This window comes from Hydra vulgaris, chromosome 04 (assembly GCF_038396675.1).
Source record: "Hydra vulgaris chromosome 04, alternate assembly HydraT2T_AEP".
NCBI lineage: Eukaryota > Metazoa > Cnidaria > Hydrozoa > Anthoathecata > Hydridae > Hydra > Hydra vulgaris.
Window position 1 is genome coordinate 17,566,298 of NC_088923.1, and position 20,742 is coordinate 17,587,039.

At 28.1% G+C, this 20,742-nt stretch overlaps 1 protein-coding gene across 1 annotated transcript in view; it reads left to right on the forward strand.

Moving 5' to 3' along the window:
• The window catches only part of LOC100202842 (solute carrier family 25 member 32), a 44,940-nt gene extending 26,737 nt beyond the window's left edge, over positions 1-18,203 (forward strand). The window contains exons 9-10 of the mRNA XM_065795658.1: positions 8,455-8,505; positions 17,982-18,203. Of these exons, the coding sequence (XP_065651730.1) occupies positions 8,455-8,505; positions 17,982-18,063 (133 nt within the window). The 3' untranslated portion in view covers positions 18,064-18,203. The remainder of the gene's footprint in view (positions 1-8,454; positions 8,506-17,981) is intronic.
• Positions 18,204-20,742: the final 2,539 nt, after the last annotated feature.

The following is a 20,742-nucleotide window of genomic DNA, read 5'->3' on the forward strand; positions in this document are numbered from 1 at the left end:
AGCGCATTTAAAAAAATAATTTAAGAATAATTGTTAATTTAATACTTACGCGGACTTTAAAAGTAAAAACATTGAAATCAGTTATATTGGTACAGGTGAAACAGGGCTGAAGACACCATGGCTCTAGGGAGCACGCTCTCCCCACACTTTTTATTGAAAACATTTTATTTTTTTAAGAAATTGACTTGTAAATTGAGGGTTTTTTTCAAAATAAAGGAGTGTGTCCCTCCTCCTCCCCCCCCTCCCCTCCTATTTTGAAAACCGTGTCGGCCCTATGAAATAATAGCAACTTATCTTGTATCATAATTGTAAATAATATACAGAATATTTGTATAGAACTTATTATTATTAAGAAACAAATAATATAGTCATAAGTAATGGTAAGTGATCAGATACACAGAATGTTGTCTTTTATGCATTTACATAAGTCGCTACCATTAGTACTGACAGTTAAGTAATGGCAGGTTTTTGTTCAAAAACAAAAGCATCTGCATATGTTTCGAAATTACCCGGCTTCTTTTCCGGTCGCAGATAAGCCCTGAGTACTAAATAACCACTCCCAAAACTCTGTACGTAGAAGCTTCCCTAAATATTTCTGTGCTAGTTTTTTCATATTAGGAAGTTTGGATTTCCTCCAGTAATCAAATACGTATTTGTGACTCGCAAGAAGAGTTCTTTCATGTACTCTGCTACTTTGTCTGACATTGTGCTTAACGCAGTATGTATCTAAAATATTAAAATAATTTTTTAATTTTTTTTCTATTATTCATATTCCTAAGGCTGAGGGAGCTACTTCAGTCGAGGAGGCTACTTCAGTCGAGGAGGCTACTCATTTTTTTAATTATTATTTTGTGTTTTTAATTTTGGTTACAACCTTTTCTCAATTCTTTAAATCTGAAACACGAACCTTGAAGAACAAGGCTACTGCGCGGAGAAACTAAGTTAAATTTTTTGCAATATTTAAAGTACAATAGTAATATAGAAGCACATACAATACTTACTACAGAATTTGTGTTGATTAATTGGTTGTATAATGACCAGACAGCACCTGGAGCAAATGTGGTTCGTTATTGATTTTCAGCAACTTTAATTTCAAGACCTTTGTCCAATGCATTCAATTCACAAATAAATAAATTAACAGCTTTCGCAGCCGTCGTCCTGCTCCTAAAAATCTTGTTTTTAAATCTGGGATCTAGTATTGTTGCAAAAGCATATATAGTTTCGTTCTTGCAGTTTCCATAACGGTGATGCAAAATTCACGCAGAATCTTTGAAATTTCCGTAGTCTTTGATGCAATCAACTGACATGTTAACTGCATTTATTAGTGGGATAACTTCTGATGTCATAATTTTTGATGAACTTGCAGTAAGCGAGACATCTTTAAAAATTTTTAAAGCAGCAACAAGAAGAACCAAACTTACTCATACTTCGGTTGACAATTCTTTATTTTGTTGAGCTTTTGTAAAATGTGACGTTACCAACAGGATTGCTTCTTTTAGTTCAATTAAAACATTTAGTATGTGAAAGGTGCTAATCCATCTACTTGGTTCATCTTGAATGATGCTGTGTTTAGGAAGCCCCAAAATCTCCTGCAATTTTCTCAAAAGTTTGTATGACTTAATTTAATGTTTAAAGTGTCCTAGTAATCTTCTACATTTAGCAGTTAGTAAAGAAATGCATTCATTGTCAAGGTCTTTTACAACCAACCAAAGTGTATGAGCAAGGCAAGAACTTTTTGAAAACTTTTTGAGATAATAATTCTGATAATATCTCTTACTACTGCATTGAGTTTTTCAAGTAGTCCCTAACACTCAAGTAATTCATTCATAAATTTAACAAGATTAGCTGCAGTGTGGGACTTGTAAGGAAAAAGTACCAGGTCAAGGTAAATGTGAATTTGTTTCATATCTTCGTGAGGAAATATGCAGTTAGGTTTATGTAATCAACATTAGCTGTGGAGTTCCACATGTCAGTAGTTATACTAACATGATCAACTTTCTATGCCAAGAAACGAATTTTACTTGATACCTTCTGATAAATGTTAGGAATTTCAATAGTCTAGAAGTATTTTCTGCTTGGTATTGTATATTTTGGCTCCAAAAACTGTAGTAACTTTTTGAAACCAGGATTTTCTACTATACTAACAGGTTGATTATATGTGATATATAAGTAAACAACATTGATAAAGTTTACTGCTATAATTATAGTTTTACAGCGCAATGTACAGGTAACAAGTGACAGTTTTTTTTTAATGTGTTTATTTGCTTTTTGTTTAATAATGTTAGACTAATATGGAATTTAAAAGTTATAGAATTTTAAATTTGGGCGCATTAGTCTAAGTGTCCATACTGGTATGTGATTAGGTTTGGGTTCAGATCAATATTTCATTAAATTATAGAATAAAAAAGTTATAATTACTATAGCAAACTTTTTTTTCAATGTATATATACAATTTGGTTTTTAAAAATAACATTTATTCAAATAATTTTTAAACTGTTTCTTTAATTGAAATATATCACTTTTATGTATTGTGAAAACTCCAAACTTAATTATGTTCGTGCTATGTCAAATTAAAGTGTTTTACAAAAAATCTCTCTAATGAAAACCTGTGAGTTTATACACAGGGACCAGTGAGTTTATAAAGTATTTAACTTTATTATCTTATATTAAATTTTAATTCATCGTTTTAAATATAATCTAGTAATCACTTAGTGTTTAAAAGAAATGACCATAATGTTTCTCTCTCTCCACTTTTCTCTATGTTTTTCCCTCCCCAAAATAGTATGGACTGGATTCCAGCCTAGTGTATATATGGAGCTTTTTACAAACCCACCCTGGAAAAAATTTACAATACATAAAATATAATAAATTTATGCATACATTTACTATATATTAAATATGGCATACATACAATATGGATGTATATGAATATAAACATATATGTTTGCTATACATATGTATGCTGGCATATAATATCCTTACATATTGATACAAACTTTAATAGTGGGCGATTCAATGTGAAAACATCCAGGGCATGCAAATCTTAGTCACAGATTTTGCTGATTTTTACACCACTCAAAGATTTTAATAAATTATGAACATTTTATCATCTAATTCAAAACGGTTACAAAGATATGACAATTCAAACTTTGCCTTGAACCAACTAAAGTATGCCATTTTAAATTTCCAAAAGGATTCTGGCTTTTTATCTCTATTTTTTCATTGGTCATTGGTGTCCAGAAGCTCTAAACATTGTTGACTTATGATCTGCAAAAAGAAAAAAATTCATAAGATTTAATAACTTGGAACTTATTGCTTTAAGTCTGGAGTATTCGCCGCCTTTATACCTAATGACTCCGGGTTCAAAAACTAAAAGTTTTAATTTTTTTCCCATTAGTAGTCTATAAACTTTTTTAAATTTTTAGAGTTCCTGGATACTTAAAACTCAGAAGAAGTAATCTTTTTGTGACTTTTAAACCGGAGTCTTTTTTGGGACTCCCCATCCCTGAGTAAAATTTAATAAACAGTGGGAGAGGGTCTTAATAAGCTCAGGGTCTGTGGGAAAATTTTCCGAAAATTATTAAACATCAACTTCTGTGTATTAAGCGCTTAAGAGTTCAACCTTTTTTTCCTTTGATTTTTCATAATTCCTGTTTTTTAAGTGAAAAATTCAAGTAAATATAATCATGTTTTTTTTTTCTGTTTAAGAAAAAACCACTCTCCAATTCTTTGTAACAACTCAAACTAAACTATTCAGGACTACATCTAAAAAAAAAAATCTAGCTGCATTGTCATTTTTGTAATTAAACTCGCCCCAGTAAAATTGCGATAAAGGTCAAAATTACAGATTTTATGTTCATTTTTAAATATTTCAAATTGTTTTATTGGATTCCTTGACTCAAAATATGTAAGTGTACACATTTTCAGCTTTCCATTGCACACAGAACAGAAACAATGAGCAAAACCATTTTTTTAAATGGCATATTTTTGTTGGTTCAAGGCAAAGTTTGAATCGTGATATCTTTGAAACCAATTGGAATGTGATGATAAAATTTTGGGAATGTTCATAACTTATTAAAAACTTTGAGTGGTGTAAAAATCAGCAAAATCTGAGACTTAAGGTTCCATTTTATTAAAAAATTGGATGCTTTCACATAGAAATGCCCAAAAGAGAGTTGCAGAAATTGAAACTTCTAAGAAATGAATATTTTTTAACCGAAGATGGTTTAACTATGAAAATATTTATGATTTGATTAATACAAACAAACAACCCTACTATACTTTTAAGAATAAGTTAACTTAATGATATTGGAATTAAATTCGTTTTTGCAAATTTTGTTCAACTCAAGGCTTTCTTTAGCTTTTTCCTTTTTTTAGGCAGTTTCCTAATTTTTCACCCTGATTCTATATTCAGAACAGCTTGCTTCTTTTAAAAAAATTCCCAGTAAAATCAACAGAAATCAATTTGAAATTATTTTAACTTTTACAGTGACAATTTGAGCAATTAATTCAAAACTTATAATAGGATTTAAAATGGCTCAATCTTCTATCAAACCTGGCCCCAGCCCATTTAAATATCAACTCCATTTGCTTACTATCCCTAAATGAGGGAGGGGCGGGGTGTAAATTTTGCATGGTCATAATTTTTGAACACTAAAATAAACTTGGAGGAAATTTAAAGCCTGTGAGCATATGCTTGTATAAACATCATTATGATGAACATGATCATCATTATCATCATCATTATCATCATCATTATCATCATCATTATCATCATCATTATCATCATCATTATCATCATCATTATCATCATCATTATCATCATGATCATGACCATGATCATCATCAACAGCATAAAATAGGAATGCTAAAGCCTGATAATGATGAGCATGATCATCATGGTCATTATCATCATCATCATCATCATTGTCATCATCTTCATCATCAGGCTTTAGCCTTCCTCTTTTATGCTGTTTCTCTAATATAAACAATCTGGAGCATTTTTTTTTCTTAACTAAAGCTCATTTATAGAATATGTACGACACTCTCTTCAAGTTTTCTTACTTCTACCACTACTATTTTCTACTGAAGCTGCTACCTATACATGCTGATACCAAAATTACTTTAATCTTTTCTAACAAGCGTTGTTTGATACAATGTTTTTTCAAATCTGTCGAAGATTATGTTTCTTGTTTTGTCTTGCTAGAGTCACACCACACATCCATCTGATCATCTTCTCTTTCGGCAAATGCTAATCCATGTAAATACTAAAGTTTATATAACAATGAAAGGATATTTATGCCAGCATCTAAATAAATAGCAAATATCTATGTGTATATCATAATATGTATGCATTAAGTGTATCTTGGTAAGCTTTTATTTCTTCTGGAATAAAAGTTTAGAAGTTTTTATTACTTCTCTTCAATTTTAAGTCAAGCATTCTACTCCACATTTTTCACCATCCTGAGCAGTTGCTTTATTAAACATTAATCATTTTTTTCATCTTTTTTATGAGAACATCTCTCTTAAAAACAAATGTCCTTTTACTATTGCAAAAAGCTAATGTGAAAAAGTCCTGTCTGATGTTAAGCTTGGTTATTCTTAGTTTACTAAAACTTGTATCTTATCTCAAATATTAGTTTCTAGAGACTTTTGTTTAGTCTTCAACAGTGTCATTAACTAAAGCAAGTCTAACATTTAATCTCTAATTCATGGGTCTGATCTTTTTACTTCTCCCCAGAATAAAGCATAGTTATTTGTGAAGAAATCTTACTCTAATTTGACTCTTGAATGTAATGGCCATACTCTTTCTGACAGTTAAATATTAACCCATTGTTAAACACGGAAGTCACTCTGGCTTCCAATGCTAAAGTTAAGGGTACCACAAGGTTCTATCTATGCTCCTGTAATGTTTCTTATCTACAATAACGATCTTCATGAAATTTGAAGTGGCTTTACTCTAAAGTTTCCTGACGACTCAATTTAATACTCTTCTTTTAACAAAAAGTCTTTACTTTTTGATTGCTTAGAACAAGCAGCCGATTTTTAATCTGATCTCTCTTCTGTAACAGTCTAAGGCTTGCTGTGGTTTGTGAATTTTAAGTCTGGATTTAAAATCCACAATTTTTCTTAGACAACAAAACTCATTTATTTTCTGCAAAAAGTTATTGCAATATTTTTGGCATTCCTATATTGACAAATAGCAACCCTCTTACTCTTAGACAAAGTCCATAAGCACATTGTAAATGTAATTAAACCTGCTTTATCTTCCAAGCTTGAGCCACTCTCCCATTTTTGTAAAGTTGCATTTCTTTCTTTTTTCTACAAGTACAATCATGGTCAATGCTCTAACGAGCTATTATCTCTATATCGATAAACCAAAACTCATTTTTGCTTGGCTTTTTATTCAACAAGTCGCATCCTTTTGCTGTATCTGTCCCTTCATGCTATAAAATCTTTTCTTAATCCAGTTTTTTTCCTTGAACATCAAAAAAATCTTATAACTCTTACCCATCTTCATGTTTTCCTTTTTTATACAACTTACAACTTTTAAGTCTTCAGTTATACGCTTCCTAGTATTTTAACTTATTCTCTATTTTTAAGTAACTCATAACTTAATAGTGGGTGCTTGCATTCTTGTTGAAAGTAAATTAGAGTTTAAAATATATAAATGTATGCCAGTATTTAATAAATCGTAAATGTAAGCATAAAAATACAATATATCAAGTATTATAAATTTTTTTCTAGCCCCGCCTATCAACCCCTGCTAAATCCTATAAATTTGCCGGGTCCAGGTTTGCAAAAAGTCTCATTTTTAGCCAGGGCCCTAAGTTGTCACTAGTAAGTGACAACTTAGGGCCCTAAGTGAGTTTGCTGTAGCTGGTGAACTTGAACTTAAACAAAGTTGTCTACTTCAATAATTATTGCAGTGTTTTTGATATTTACTTATGAATTTATTAGTGAATGGCAAGACTCTTAATTGGTCCTCCACTTTGTGTCTTCTGGCATTGTTCTTCAACTCTGAGCTCTCGTGAAAACCCTATGTACAATCAATTGTGAAAACCCTATGTACAATCAATTAGCATCTGCTAAGGTTCCCTGTGTTTATCATGCTTTCCATTTTTATACTTCTTATTCTATTTCCTACCCTTATAAGTTCATTCTTGTATGAAATACTTTTGTTATTTGGGCTGATTTCTAATAAGTACCTCTCTCTTTTAGATAAGGTCTTTTGTAAGTTATGTTAGATCTGCCCACGCTGTTATGCTTGAGCTTCTCTTCAATTGTTGTAATGTTGCATCTTTTTCTTTTTTCTACAATTTCTACCAATATAGCTATTTCATCAACTAAAACTAAATCTAATTGCATCTCTTTAGCCTGTTTCTTCATGTTCAGAAAACTTTTTCTAGTTTTTTTTGAACTTTGGAATTTTAGGATGCTCTTTTTTTTTTTTTATTATTATTATGTTTTTCTGACTTAAAGTTGTCTGTCAAATATACTTTTTAACACTAATTTTTTTTCTATTAACTCCCATCTTAATGGTTGCTTGCATCCTTGTTGGAAGAAAACTTTTTTAAAAAAAGCCCTGCATTATTTTAAGTTTTACTGTATTAAAAGTATCAAAAGTTCCCAAGAAGCTACTGCTGTTAAGTCTGTTACATTTTAAGTCTTGTAAAATCTTAGTAATGTGTCATTTTCAAAATGCTACATCAATGTTTGTTGTAAGTCTCTTTTTTGATTTTTGACTGTGTGGTTTCTCATGCTGGTGATTATTGTACTTTTATATATACTTGTACTTTTATTCTTTCTATAGATTTTTCTTTGTAACTTATTTCATTTTCTCTATTTGTAGCTATCATTTTTTGTACTATGTCTGGTTTATAAATGCTTTTGTTTCTGGTTTTTTATTTATTATTCTATTGGTAAGAAAAAAAAGTATAAATGATTATTAAAAACCATGAAAATTATGTTAAAAGTTAAATTTTGTGCACTATAACATTATCAAAGCACTCATTATAGATTTACTATACAGTTTTTAATGCTTCACAACAGGACTGTAAATAAATGACAAAACACGTTTATACAACCCTTACAGTTATAAAACCATGCTAATGTATGATAAAATGACTTTTTTTTAATAACTTTTTTGCTTAAAAGTGTTTTTAAATAGTTAAAAAAAGAAGTTATGGTGTTTAGTATGTGTTTTTATAACTTTTTCGCTTTTTTTTCCTCTTTCTTGCAGAATTGCAAGTATATATATATATATATATATATATATATATATATATATATATATATATATATATATATATATATATATATATATATATATATATATATTTGTTTTAATTTTTGAAATTAACTTAAAATTTTTTTTGCCTTTTTTTTGTTATTTTATGTTTGTTAAATTTTGTTGTTAATGTTAAAACTTATTAAATTATTTACATAATTTAGAAATGAAGGAATAACTGGGTTCTACAAGGGTCTTGTCCCTTCAGTAATTCGGTAAGTAGAAAGTGTGTGTGTGTGTGTGTATATATATATATATATATATATATATATATATATATATATATATATATATATATATATATATATATATATATATATATATATATATATATATATATATATATATAGACTAAAAATAAATCATCAATGGTGACATACTAACGGGTGATGCGGGAGTTATCGGACAAATCCTAATTTCATTATTTGAAACAATTATTTAAAATGAGGTTAAATGCAGCTGAACGAGAATCTTTTCAAAAGCGACTAAAAATGTTTTTTGTAAATAAACCTAATATTAAAAAAAAAAATCGTAAATCGTTTTGGAAAGGAAGGATTTGCTCGAAGTACAATATATGATAACCTAAAAAGACTTGAAACTGTTCAATCGTTTTCTGATAGAAAGCACCCTGGTCGTCCGACATACTGGACTAGAGAAAAGAAAGCCGAACTAACGAGACTTGTCAACAATCGAAAAGGGGTCAGTCAGAGAAAAATAGGTATTAAATTCGATGTAAATCAATCGACAATTGGTCGTCAGTTAAAAAAAATGAATATTAAATATAGAAAACGTGAAAAGACTCCAAAATACACTATAGAACAACAATTAAAAGCAAAGAAAAGAAGCAGGAAACTAGTTAACCAACTCTATAACACAAAATTGCTTCTAGTCATCGATGACGAAAAATACTTTTGTTTTGCAGGAGACAACATGCCTGGAAATTCTGGATACTACACAAACAACAAAAAGACATGCCCAGATAGTGTTCGTTTTATAGAAAAAGAGAAATTTCCAAAAAAATTAATAATGTAGATAGCCATATCTGACTCTGGTATGTCCGAGCCATTGTTTCGCACTTCCAAGGCTGAAGCAATCAATTTATCAATCTACATTAATGAATGTTTAGAAAAACAACTTCTTCCATTTATTCACAAGTATCATGGAGACTTTAACTATTTATTTTGGTCAGATTTAGCAAGTTCTCATTATTGTAAAGATTCTCTAAATTGGATGGACCAATATGTCTATTACGTTGATAAAGAATCCAATCCCCCAAATGTGCCTCAAGCACGACCGATTGAAAATTTTTGGGGACATTTGACACAGAAGGTTTAAGAGGGAGATTGGCAAGCTTCAACAGAGCAAGTTTTGATTGATCGCATTAAACTAAAACTACAAGAAATTGATTTAAACTTTTTACAGTCGTATATGAAAGGTGTCAGAGCAAAATTGAGATTAATTGCAGATGGTGGTGTTTTTTCATGTAAAAAATAATATATTTTTGTTAAAAGATAAATGCTTTATTTAAAAAAAATATATTAGTAGTTTGTTTTTTTATTTATAAATAAGTAATTGACGTTTTTATTTTGTCCGATAACTTCCGCATCACCCGTTATTTATTTAATTTATTAAAGTTTTTAATGTTTTTTAATGTTTAAAGGGATCCCCAAGTGCCAATACAGGTTGTGTTCATATTAAAGATAATGTTTTAAAAAAATTTTTGGGCTAAATTTTTTTGAATAAAAGTAAACAATAAATGCATACCATTAAAATTAAAATTGTCGTTTTAGTCGAAGCTCGCTGACTCTATTTTTTTGGTTCAATGAGCCTGTATAACTTTAGCCGCAATCTGCAGACTTAATAATAATTTCATACATGTTTAATTCATAAGATTCAGTATATGACGTCATCGTAGAGATATTTTTTTGAAGATATCGTGTTGTTTTTTTTGCCACAATCACCTAATCATGTTAACTTGTATAACTCTTTACTATATCCAAAAAAATTTTGTGACAATTAAAAATAAAGTAATATATATGGTTTTGATATTTGTGTAGCACAACTTGTTTTTAACAATTGTAAGTATAAATCTTAATCAAGATTTTTATATAAAAATATGTAAGAATATTTTATATCAAATTTATTTTGTAAAATTTTTATCTACTGTCTTTTATTTACTCGAAGTTTTCAAAAGAACAAAATTTCAATATTTTGGGTTAAAATAGAAATGTTGTGTAGCATAACATGTTTTGCCAATTTTCAAAGTTGATGTTGAAACTGTTCATTGCAAAACTTGCATTTGTTAACTCCAGTAGTTTTTTAACATAGAATGTTAAAAGACAGGTTTTAATATGACACACTTTAAAATGCAACATGATTTGAGAAATGCCAAATGCACAACATTTTATAAAAGCGCACTACAATGATTTTTAATTTAAATCAATGTCCATCTTTAATTAATGCCGAAATATGAAAATTATTGCATCCATTAATCTTAAGCTGTATGGATTTTATACAAGGTATAAATTGTATAAAAAAGGGCACAAAAAATATATACTTTACGTTTTTATTGAATTGCAAATTTTTAATCAAAGTTTAAAATGACAATTTGCGCTGTTATTGGGGGCTTTAGTAATGCAAACACATCTGGTTTTCATATATTCTTTCAATGATTACCCTCAGATCAATAACTGTAGCTTTATGGAAAAAAACAACTATATAGATTATAGTTTATATAGATGCAACAAGAGTGTAAGAATATGTTCTTTTTAATGGTTCATGTTTCGACATGTCAAAAGTATAAATGGCGAAATGAATCATTCTAAAATCAGTGCTAGGGTAGATCCATAGTTTGAAAACAGAAGTAAATTAGGGAGGCTGTTTAAAAGTAATAAAAACATTTCTTAGATAACTTGTTTTGAGGATTATAACCCACAGGGGTTTCTAGGAATGAGCATTAAAACAATAGAAGTGTCACAAACCAGAGTATTGAATCCTTATAAGGGTCAATATTATATTCATTTCCTGACAAGAATCCTTATAAGGGTCAATATAATATTCATTTCCTGATGAGAATCTGGTATTATACTTTATAATTTACGAATTCATTCAACACATATATTTTTATACTCTTTCTTTAAGTATTTCTGCACGTAGTTTTCCTTATTATTATGTGTTTGTTTTCGCTGTTTGTTTTAATACTGTTACTTGCTGTTGAGTTTTATGTCTAACAAGTAAAGGAATTTTGTAATATTATGTTAATTGGTTCATCACATTACCCTTACCACAACGATGGTAATCATTAAAAATTGTATTGTTTTCTGCAAAAATTTTTGATAAAATTATGACAATTACTCACTGATTATAAATTAAACAGTTAAACTACTTATAATAGTTATTCCTGCCATAACCAGATTTCTAATTTTTCTGCCTAATTTATTCTTTTATTAATCCAGATTATTACTTTAACACATTAAAAAGTTCTGTTGTTTCTTTCTGGTAAGTTGAAAGTGTAAAACCTACCCTTCCCATGTCTCAAATTTACTACAGGCTTGAACCGTTTAAATTAATTTTAAACTAAAGAACTAGGCTGCATTGTATCAATTAAATAAAACTAAGCAAAAATTAAACGTAAAAAAAATATACTTCCACTAAACCGCATAAAACATAAAATTATTTCAAAAATTAAATATAAAAAGAATATTTCCAATAAACCATATAAATTAAATTTAAATATATATGCGCTAAATATAAAATGAACAGCTGCACCACACCATAAACACTAAAATTATATATATACAAAACCTAGAGCAAACAATCTTGATAAACTGTTTAAATTAAAATAAATATAAACTAAAAAATAATGAACAATGTCATTAAACCATACATCCTAAATAATATATAAATTTAATATATAACAAATATTTGCAGTACAACATACTGGTTCAAAGTAAATATAAACTAAGTACTAAAAAAATAGTTTTAATTAAACGTATAAATTAATTTAAGTATAAAGTGAATTTAAAACGAGTGACTTGAATAAATCATATAAATTGAACTAAGTAGAAACTAAATATAAAACAAATTATTTTACTAATAACCATTTAAATCAAACTAATTTAAAGTTAAAACGAATACTTGTACTGAAATATACAAAAGTTAGTTATAATATAAATATAAAACAAAGAATTGCATTAAACCATATAAACTAAATGTAAACTAAACATAAAACAAACAACTCTATTAAATCATATAACAAAATATAAAATGAGAAACCACATCATCATTTTTCCTTGGTTTTTCTTCTGGCTGCGAATTCTAATAATCACAAAATATGTATAATTGTGTCATGATTTTTGCAGGCTTCTAAAACAAAATAAATATAAAGCAAGCAAAAAAAGTTATTTAGAAATAAGACGGATATACTGCTCCCACTTTCTTCTCTTAATTACCTGCTATAACACTGAACATCTGTTCAAAATAGTATAACTAGTACAACAAAATAGTAAATAATATATAACTAATACATTACCAAATATAATCAATCACTACTTTTCTCTTAGTCGTTTACGGCTAAATATGTTCCACTAGTGACTAGACTTTCTTGGTCTTGTTGCGGACTTTATACTGTCGTTGATTTAAATTAATTATTAATTAAAACATCATTTCTATAGAAAAAAAAAAAAATGATAAACAGCTTACATAAATGTAGAAAAAAAATCTCAATACTTAAAAAAAAATTAGTAAAATCTAGAATATATAATGAAGACGACCTTTTATGTAAGAGTTCACCATAAAAATCTTATTTAACATTTTATCTTTATTTAATTTAGCTCTCGCATACAACGGGAAGGCATTAGTCATATTAAATATAATATTTTATAAAAAGGAAATATAACATTCTATAATACTGGTACAAGAATCATATGTTTAAGAAATAACGTCTTTTCTAAAAAATCTAAACAACTATATATAAGATACAATAATTTAAAAATCATCCTGAAGGTTGTTAAAAACAAGTTGCGCTAATAAAATCTAAAAAAGAAATATAATACTTTATTTTTAATTGTATCACAAATTTTTTTTGTGATTTAATAAAAAATAATACAAATATTTGATTTTTGAATACTTTATCTAAAAGTCTGTTGTGAGGGAATTTGTCAAAAACTTTTTTAAAGTTAAGGAAAATTATATCAACAGGATGTTTGTTTGCAACTGATTCAGTTGCAAAATCAAGTGTTTCTAGAAGGTTTGTTACACAAGCTTTGTTGTTAACAAAAACATGTTGACTTGGATGTATTAAGTTATTTGCCTATAGATGATTCATTAAAGCACTTTTTATGATGTGTTATTATCTTCCATATCACTGATTTTCAGAGATCAGTCTGTAATTGGCTGGATCTGTTTTAATTGCTTTTTTAAAGAGTGGTGTTTTGTTGGCACAAGATCATTTATTAGGAATAGTTCCAGAATCAAGTGATGTTGAAACAGAAGTGCAAGTGGTAAAGACCAAGTCGAAGGACAATCTTTTAATACATATGGAGGAACTCTATCTATTCCAATTGATTTGCTGGTGTCTAAATTAAGTAAAATATTTTCAACGGTAGCTGATGTAATTAAAAGATCTGAGAGAACAGCATTGGTGCCAAAGTTAAAACTTAGAAGTAGATCCATTTGATTTCCTTGTTCAAATACTGAACTAAATGTTAAGAGTGTTCGCAATTTCAGTTTTATTACTAATACTTTATTTTGTAGCTTTATCTAATATTGTTACAAGTGTTTTGTATTCTTATTGATGGTAGCAAGTGAATGTTCAAATACATATCTCTGTTTGTATTTCAAGGTCTCTTTTTGTAGTGATATATTCTTTGTAAGCGATTAAATTTGGCAGAAAAAGTTGCAGTTCATCCATAGAGGTCTTTTTTTTATTGATTCAATAAGATTTTATACTTAAAAAGGAATCACATATTTTTTTATATTGGTCTAAGAATGTTGAGTAGCATTGATTGATAGACTTATTGGAAAATAAATTTTTCCAATCAATAGTTTGAATGAATTTAGACATATGAGTATATTTACCTTAATCATAGTTATACTTATGACTGGATATTTTGTATAATTTATCATTTGCTAATTTGTAGTTTCACTGATTCTCTCATAAGATTTGGATATTATATAATCTAAAGTGTTATTGAATGCGGCTAATGCAAAGTTGAAAAAGTAATTGCTTGTGAAAGTGCTTTATCATTAAACATGTCAAAAAATTTTTTACCTGGGCTAGTTTTGCTACGGTTTATCCATACACAATTGTCATTGAACCATTTGACATGGAAATTGAAGTCTCCAGCAATGGGAAGGCCTTGATATTTTTTATTTTTCACTGCACTGTTTGTTTCATTATCAATTATAGAATCTGGAAAAATAGGATTATTGTAGTTTTGTGGAGGTCTGTAGATGCAGCTAAAAATGATTGATTTATTGTTAGAATCAACAGAGCGCTAGATCTGTTCAGAAGCAATAATTTTTAAGTTAATATTAGGAGATATGCTTTTAACTTGAAATAAAATTAGATTTTTAGTAGATTGCTACTCTGCCTCGAACATACTGAGAATTTCTATTTGAATTATATAGATAATATCCGTTGAGATTCCATATTGAATCATCACAAAACCATGTTTCAGTTAAAAATATGATATACAGCTTTTCAATTTCGATGCGTAATTGTAGTTCAGAGAGCTTGACTCTTTATTGTTAATAATGAGTTAATTTAATGCAAAGTTTTAAAAACAAAGATAAAAACTGTATTTTTAAAAAAAAGTCAAAGAATTGCTGACTTGGTTCTTTTGTTTTATAGTAAAACCTTTGTATTAAGTTTTTTTTGTCGACCTGATGTCAACCTGTAAAAGAATAAGGTTGGCAATCATTATTGCAGACCTCATTTTTCCTGATTCCGAGGGCTGTAAATATATATATATATATATATATATATATATATATATATATATACATACATATATATATATATATATATATATATATATATATATATATATATATATATATATATATATATATATATATATATATATATATATATATATATATATGTATATATATATATATATATATATATATATATATATATATATATATATATATATATATATATATATACACACACACATTAGACCATTTCAAAATTGTATATAAAAATAATAATTTTTGAACTTTATTCGGGCTACCCTTTGATTTGATGTGGTTTGTGGTCAGGAAAATTAGTCCAAAATTGCAAACTTTAATAATGTGTTTTAGGGACAGCTCAATTAACTTTACTTTTTAACAGGTCCCTATTATTTTGAAAAAAGAAATTTTTTCAAAAGTATGTCATGTTGGGTCTTAAAAGTAGCGAAATTATATAAAAATTTCAAAAGAAATGATAATTTCATGCTATTATTATTATTTCAGATTTAATTGCACAAAAACTATGGTTTTTTAACTAGAAATAAAAAAAGTACATTTTTACAAGTTTTTAATAAAAATTAAAATTTTATAAATTATTTTTTATAAAACAATTATTATTTTTGAAATGTATATATTATTTTGCTTCTTTTGAATACCAGGTGGTCAACCTGGTACTCAAAAGAAGCAAAATAATATTTTTATACCTACTTTTAAGGAACTTTTTTTTTTTTTAATTTTAGGACCTCATTGAAAAGAAAACTTAATTGAGCTGTTACTAAATATATATATATATATATATATATATATATATATATATATATATATATATATATATATATATGTATATATATATATATATATATATATATATATATATATTTAGTAGTTTAGCACCACTTCACTCTATTGCCTTTCTCTTTGTTCTATATCGCTCTCCTTCATCTCAAGACTGCACTAATTGCGTTCTACCTGATATTGCCAACAAACAGGTTGATCCATTGCTTGACATTCATATCACTCCAGCATCTGTATCTAAAGTGATCTCCTGCCTAGACTCTTCTCCAGCTTGTGGCCCAGACAACATACCTGTTATTGTCTTGCAGAAGTGTTCTCCGGAGCTGTCGTCTATACTCTCAAAACTATTCAACAAGTGCTTATCAGAGTCTTGTTTTCCAGCCTGCTGGAAAGCCGCATCTGTTATCCCTATCTTCAAAAATTCTGGAGAGCGATCTGATTTGTCGAACTACCGTCCCATAAGTCTTCTTCCTATCATAAGCAAGGTTTTTGAATCTTTAATTAACAAACACTTAATTTCTCATCTTGAATCTAATAACTTACTTTCTGACCATCAATATGGATTTCGATCTTCTCGTTCTACAGCTGATTTGCTAACAGTAATAACTGACAGGTTTTATCGTGCATTAGATGAAGGTGGAGAGGTTAAGGCCATCGCTCTTGACATTTCAAAAGCGTTTGATAAAGTTTGGCATGCTGGTCTTCTCCATAAGCTTTCTTCTTATGGTGTATCCGGCAGCATCTTTAAGATCATTGAATCCTTCCTTTCCAATCGTAGCATAAAAGTTGTCCTCGATGGACAACACTCTTCTTCTTATTCTGTAACTTCAGGGCTTCCTCAAGGTTCTATCCTTGGCCCTATACTCTTGTTAATTTACATTAACGATCTTCCAGATATTCTCACATCTAAGGTGGCATTGTTTGCTGATGATACTACCATTTATTCTTGTCGTGATAAGAAACCAACACCCTCTGATTGCCTGGAGGGGGCATTTGAGCTTGAAAAGGATCTCACTTCTGCTACAGCATGGGGCTCACAGTGGCTGGTGAACTTTAATTCAGATAAAACTCAATTTTTTTTCAGCCAATCGTTATCGCAATAATTTAGATCTTCCTATATTTATGAACGGTGATGTACTCGATGAGTCACCTACTCTTCATCTTCTAGGATTAACTCTTACCAATCTTTCTTGGAAACCATATATCAAATCGGTTGCAAAATTAGCATCTGCTAAGGTTGCATCTCTTTATCGAGCTCGCCACTTTCTTACTCTGGATTCTATTCTCTATCTCTATAAATCTCAAATCCGGCCTTGTATGGAATACTGTTGCCATATCTGGGGCGGTTCTTCTAATGATGCCCTTTCTCTTTTAGACAAGGTGCAAAAACGCATTGTAAACATAGTTGGACCTGCTCTTGCAGCCAACCTTCAACCATTATCACATCGTCGTAATGTTGCTTCTCTTTCTCTTTTCTACAAATACTATAATGGGCACTGCTCTAAAGAGCTAGCGTCTCTTGTGCCATCTACTAAAATTCATTCTCGTGTTACTCGTCATTCAATTAAGTGTCATCCTTTTTCTGTGACTGTTCCTAAGTGCTCCAAAATCGCTAATTCTTCTAGTTTTTTTCCTCAAACATCAGTTCTTTGGAATTCGCTTCCTTCATCTTGCTTTCCTGATTCATATAATTTGCAATCTTTTATATCGTCCGTCAATCGTTATCTTGCTCTACAATCTTCATCTTTTCTCTTACAGTAACTTCCAACTTTAATTAGTGGCTGCTTGCAGCCTTGTTGGAAGCGAAGATGTTTAAAAAAAAAAAATATATATATATATATATATATATATATATATATATATATATGTATGTATGTATGTATGTTTATTTATGTATACTTATTTACATGTTATTTAATTATGTATATATTTATAGAGTTACCCCAGCATGCTGCATAACGTTCTTAGTGTATGAAAACATTTCCCATTATCTGTTGCCAAATCTTCATCATTCTTGAAAATGTTCATCAAAATAATTAATCGCAGCAACTTCATGGTATGGCATCCATTAGTGGTTTAAGTTCTACTTACTATTATATCAAGAAATGAACAAATCATTCAATGAAATCATGTTAAAAAGATAAAATACTCTAGATTATTTTCTTTTTATTCAATAGAAGCGAATAGTCTATAATTTTATGTTGAAATAAATCTATAGTTTTTCTTTTAAAAAATAATTTTTATTTTACTATTTATACTTTTTTTAAATTTTTTTTATAAAGTATTCAAGTCTGTTGTTATATTTAATTATTATATATAATATAATATAAATTTTGTTAGAAATATTTATTGTAAGATGTATTTTCTTTCATAAAATATTACTTTCATAGAAGCTATTTAAATTTTGATCAGATTAAAGCATAGTTCATAATAATATTCTAAGTAAACAGTTGGCATTAAAATATTTTTTTATATTATATTTTTTGTTTTTTTACATTATATTATTTTACCTTTTAAGTTAGGAGCCACATCTGGAGATAGAAGGGCTATACCTAGTGGACACAAGATGTGTTCAAGTTGTGTTAAAATGTATTAATATGTGTTTTAGATGCCTAAGACCTGTATTATGCCTACTGGGTAGCTGAAATTTTTTTAACAATCGTTTTTTAATTCTTTAACTTCAAAACCTGTATCTTAATTATCAAGGCTGCTTTAGGAATAATAAGATGACCACAGCACTACCAGAGAGTGATAAATTGGATTCTCGTAATAAGGCAAGCGAATCTTTGCAACAAAAAGCGAAAAGATTTCTTTTAATTGAATGTTATAAGTTATTTAGTAATTTTTGCAACAAAAATATTTTTAGTTGTAAATTTTGCAAATAAAGTTGATAAGAAATTTGAGCTTTAAAAACATTATTTTATTTTTAATAACTTTTACATTATAAACATAATTTTCAAAATCCTGATAAATCTTTAAAAATAAAATTTTTGGCACTAGTTTTTTTTTTTTTTTTTTTTTATATATTACCAATTTTTACCACTTATAACTTTCAAGAACATAAAGTTAAAAGCTTTTTTGTTGCGCTCTCTGACCTTGCTGAATTTTCTAGTCTTGCTTTCCTGACATTAGTTTGTATTGCTGAACATTTTTTAACAGAAAGGTATTAATACTTTTGTGTTGTTTTTTTCTATTATTTTTTTATTATTATTATATTCGATTATTTTAATTTAATATGTTCAGAAATTTAAATTATTTACTGCATGTTCATTCATAAGTATTTTAACTTTTAAAGAGCATTATAATATTACTTTTTGAAGTGTTGATGGTTAAGCAGTGATTAAATGAATACGAAAACTCTGTAAGTCATATGAAATTATAGCTGGAGAAAACTTCAGGTGTTGTAACTGATGGTGTTGCTATCTAAAAAGAACTTCAGGTGTTGCAACTGTTGATGTTGCTATCTAAAGAAAACCTCAGGTGTTGCAACTGTTGATATTGCTATCTAAAGAAAACCTCAGGTGTTGCAACTGTTGATGTTGCTATCTAAAGAATGTTTTTTAAAAAATTCTTTTTTTTGTTCTATTAAAATATGAATTGTTATCAATTAAAACTTTAATGAACTATAAACTCTAAACATTAAGCATTAGTTTCGTAGGTGTTTTTTTATTTTTTTATTTTTTTTTTGTTAAATGTCAATGCACAACAATAACAAATTTTTATTATTCACAATAAATTATAATTTTTGTTTTATCAAATGTCCATTTAAAGTCATAATTATAAAGTACTGAAATCAGTTTGAAGTCATGGTTTAAAAATGCTGTAATAGGGTTTAAAAATAATGTAAAATCCCAGTTTAGTTGTTTAGAATCCTAAATGTATTACTATAAATAGTTTTTATAATTAATTGTACTATATTTTTTTATACATATTTTAAATTTACAGTATAATTATATATTAAATTATTTGTACATTTGTATTTCTGGTTACATTATTCATCTTTACTAAATTTTACTAAAAACATTTCACTAGACATGACTTATTATAGGATTGCAGTTTTTACGGGCCCGTGTTTTTTTATTTGTCACTACATTAAATACATTATATAGTCTTAAAGTCTTATTAGTCTGCATTAAATACATTAATATAGTCTTAACAGATAAGCAAAATTGATGTAGAAATTTCTTACTAAAATTATTTTTCTTTTTTATAATTAAAATTTAAGACATTTTAATTCTTGTTTTAGTACTTTTCAACTGATTGTGTTCTTGTGTACTTGTGTTCTTAACAAAATTCAACAAAATGTTTCGATACTTAAGTAATTTTATTAATACGAGTATTTATGCAAAATGATACTTGTAATATTATTAACACATGTCAGTGCCGTACCCAGACATAATTCCATACCGTTTGACCGGTATAGGTGCCCAAACTAATGCACCCAAATAAAACTTTTTTTACGATAGTTTAATATAATAAACACTGTATAAACAATATCAAAAAGCAATTTAAATATTCCGAATGATTAAAGATTTTATTAAATGTAAATTGCTGAACATATAGGTGAAGTCACCATTTCTGATTTAAAATGCATACGTAAGTGTATGCAAAGAAAAAAGATTTAAAAAAAATGTATTTGATTACACTGGTCAATAACTTTCCTCAGGTATAACTATTATTTTACAGTTTTTGATGTT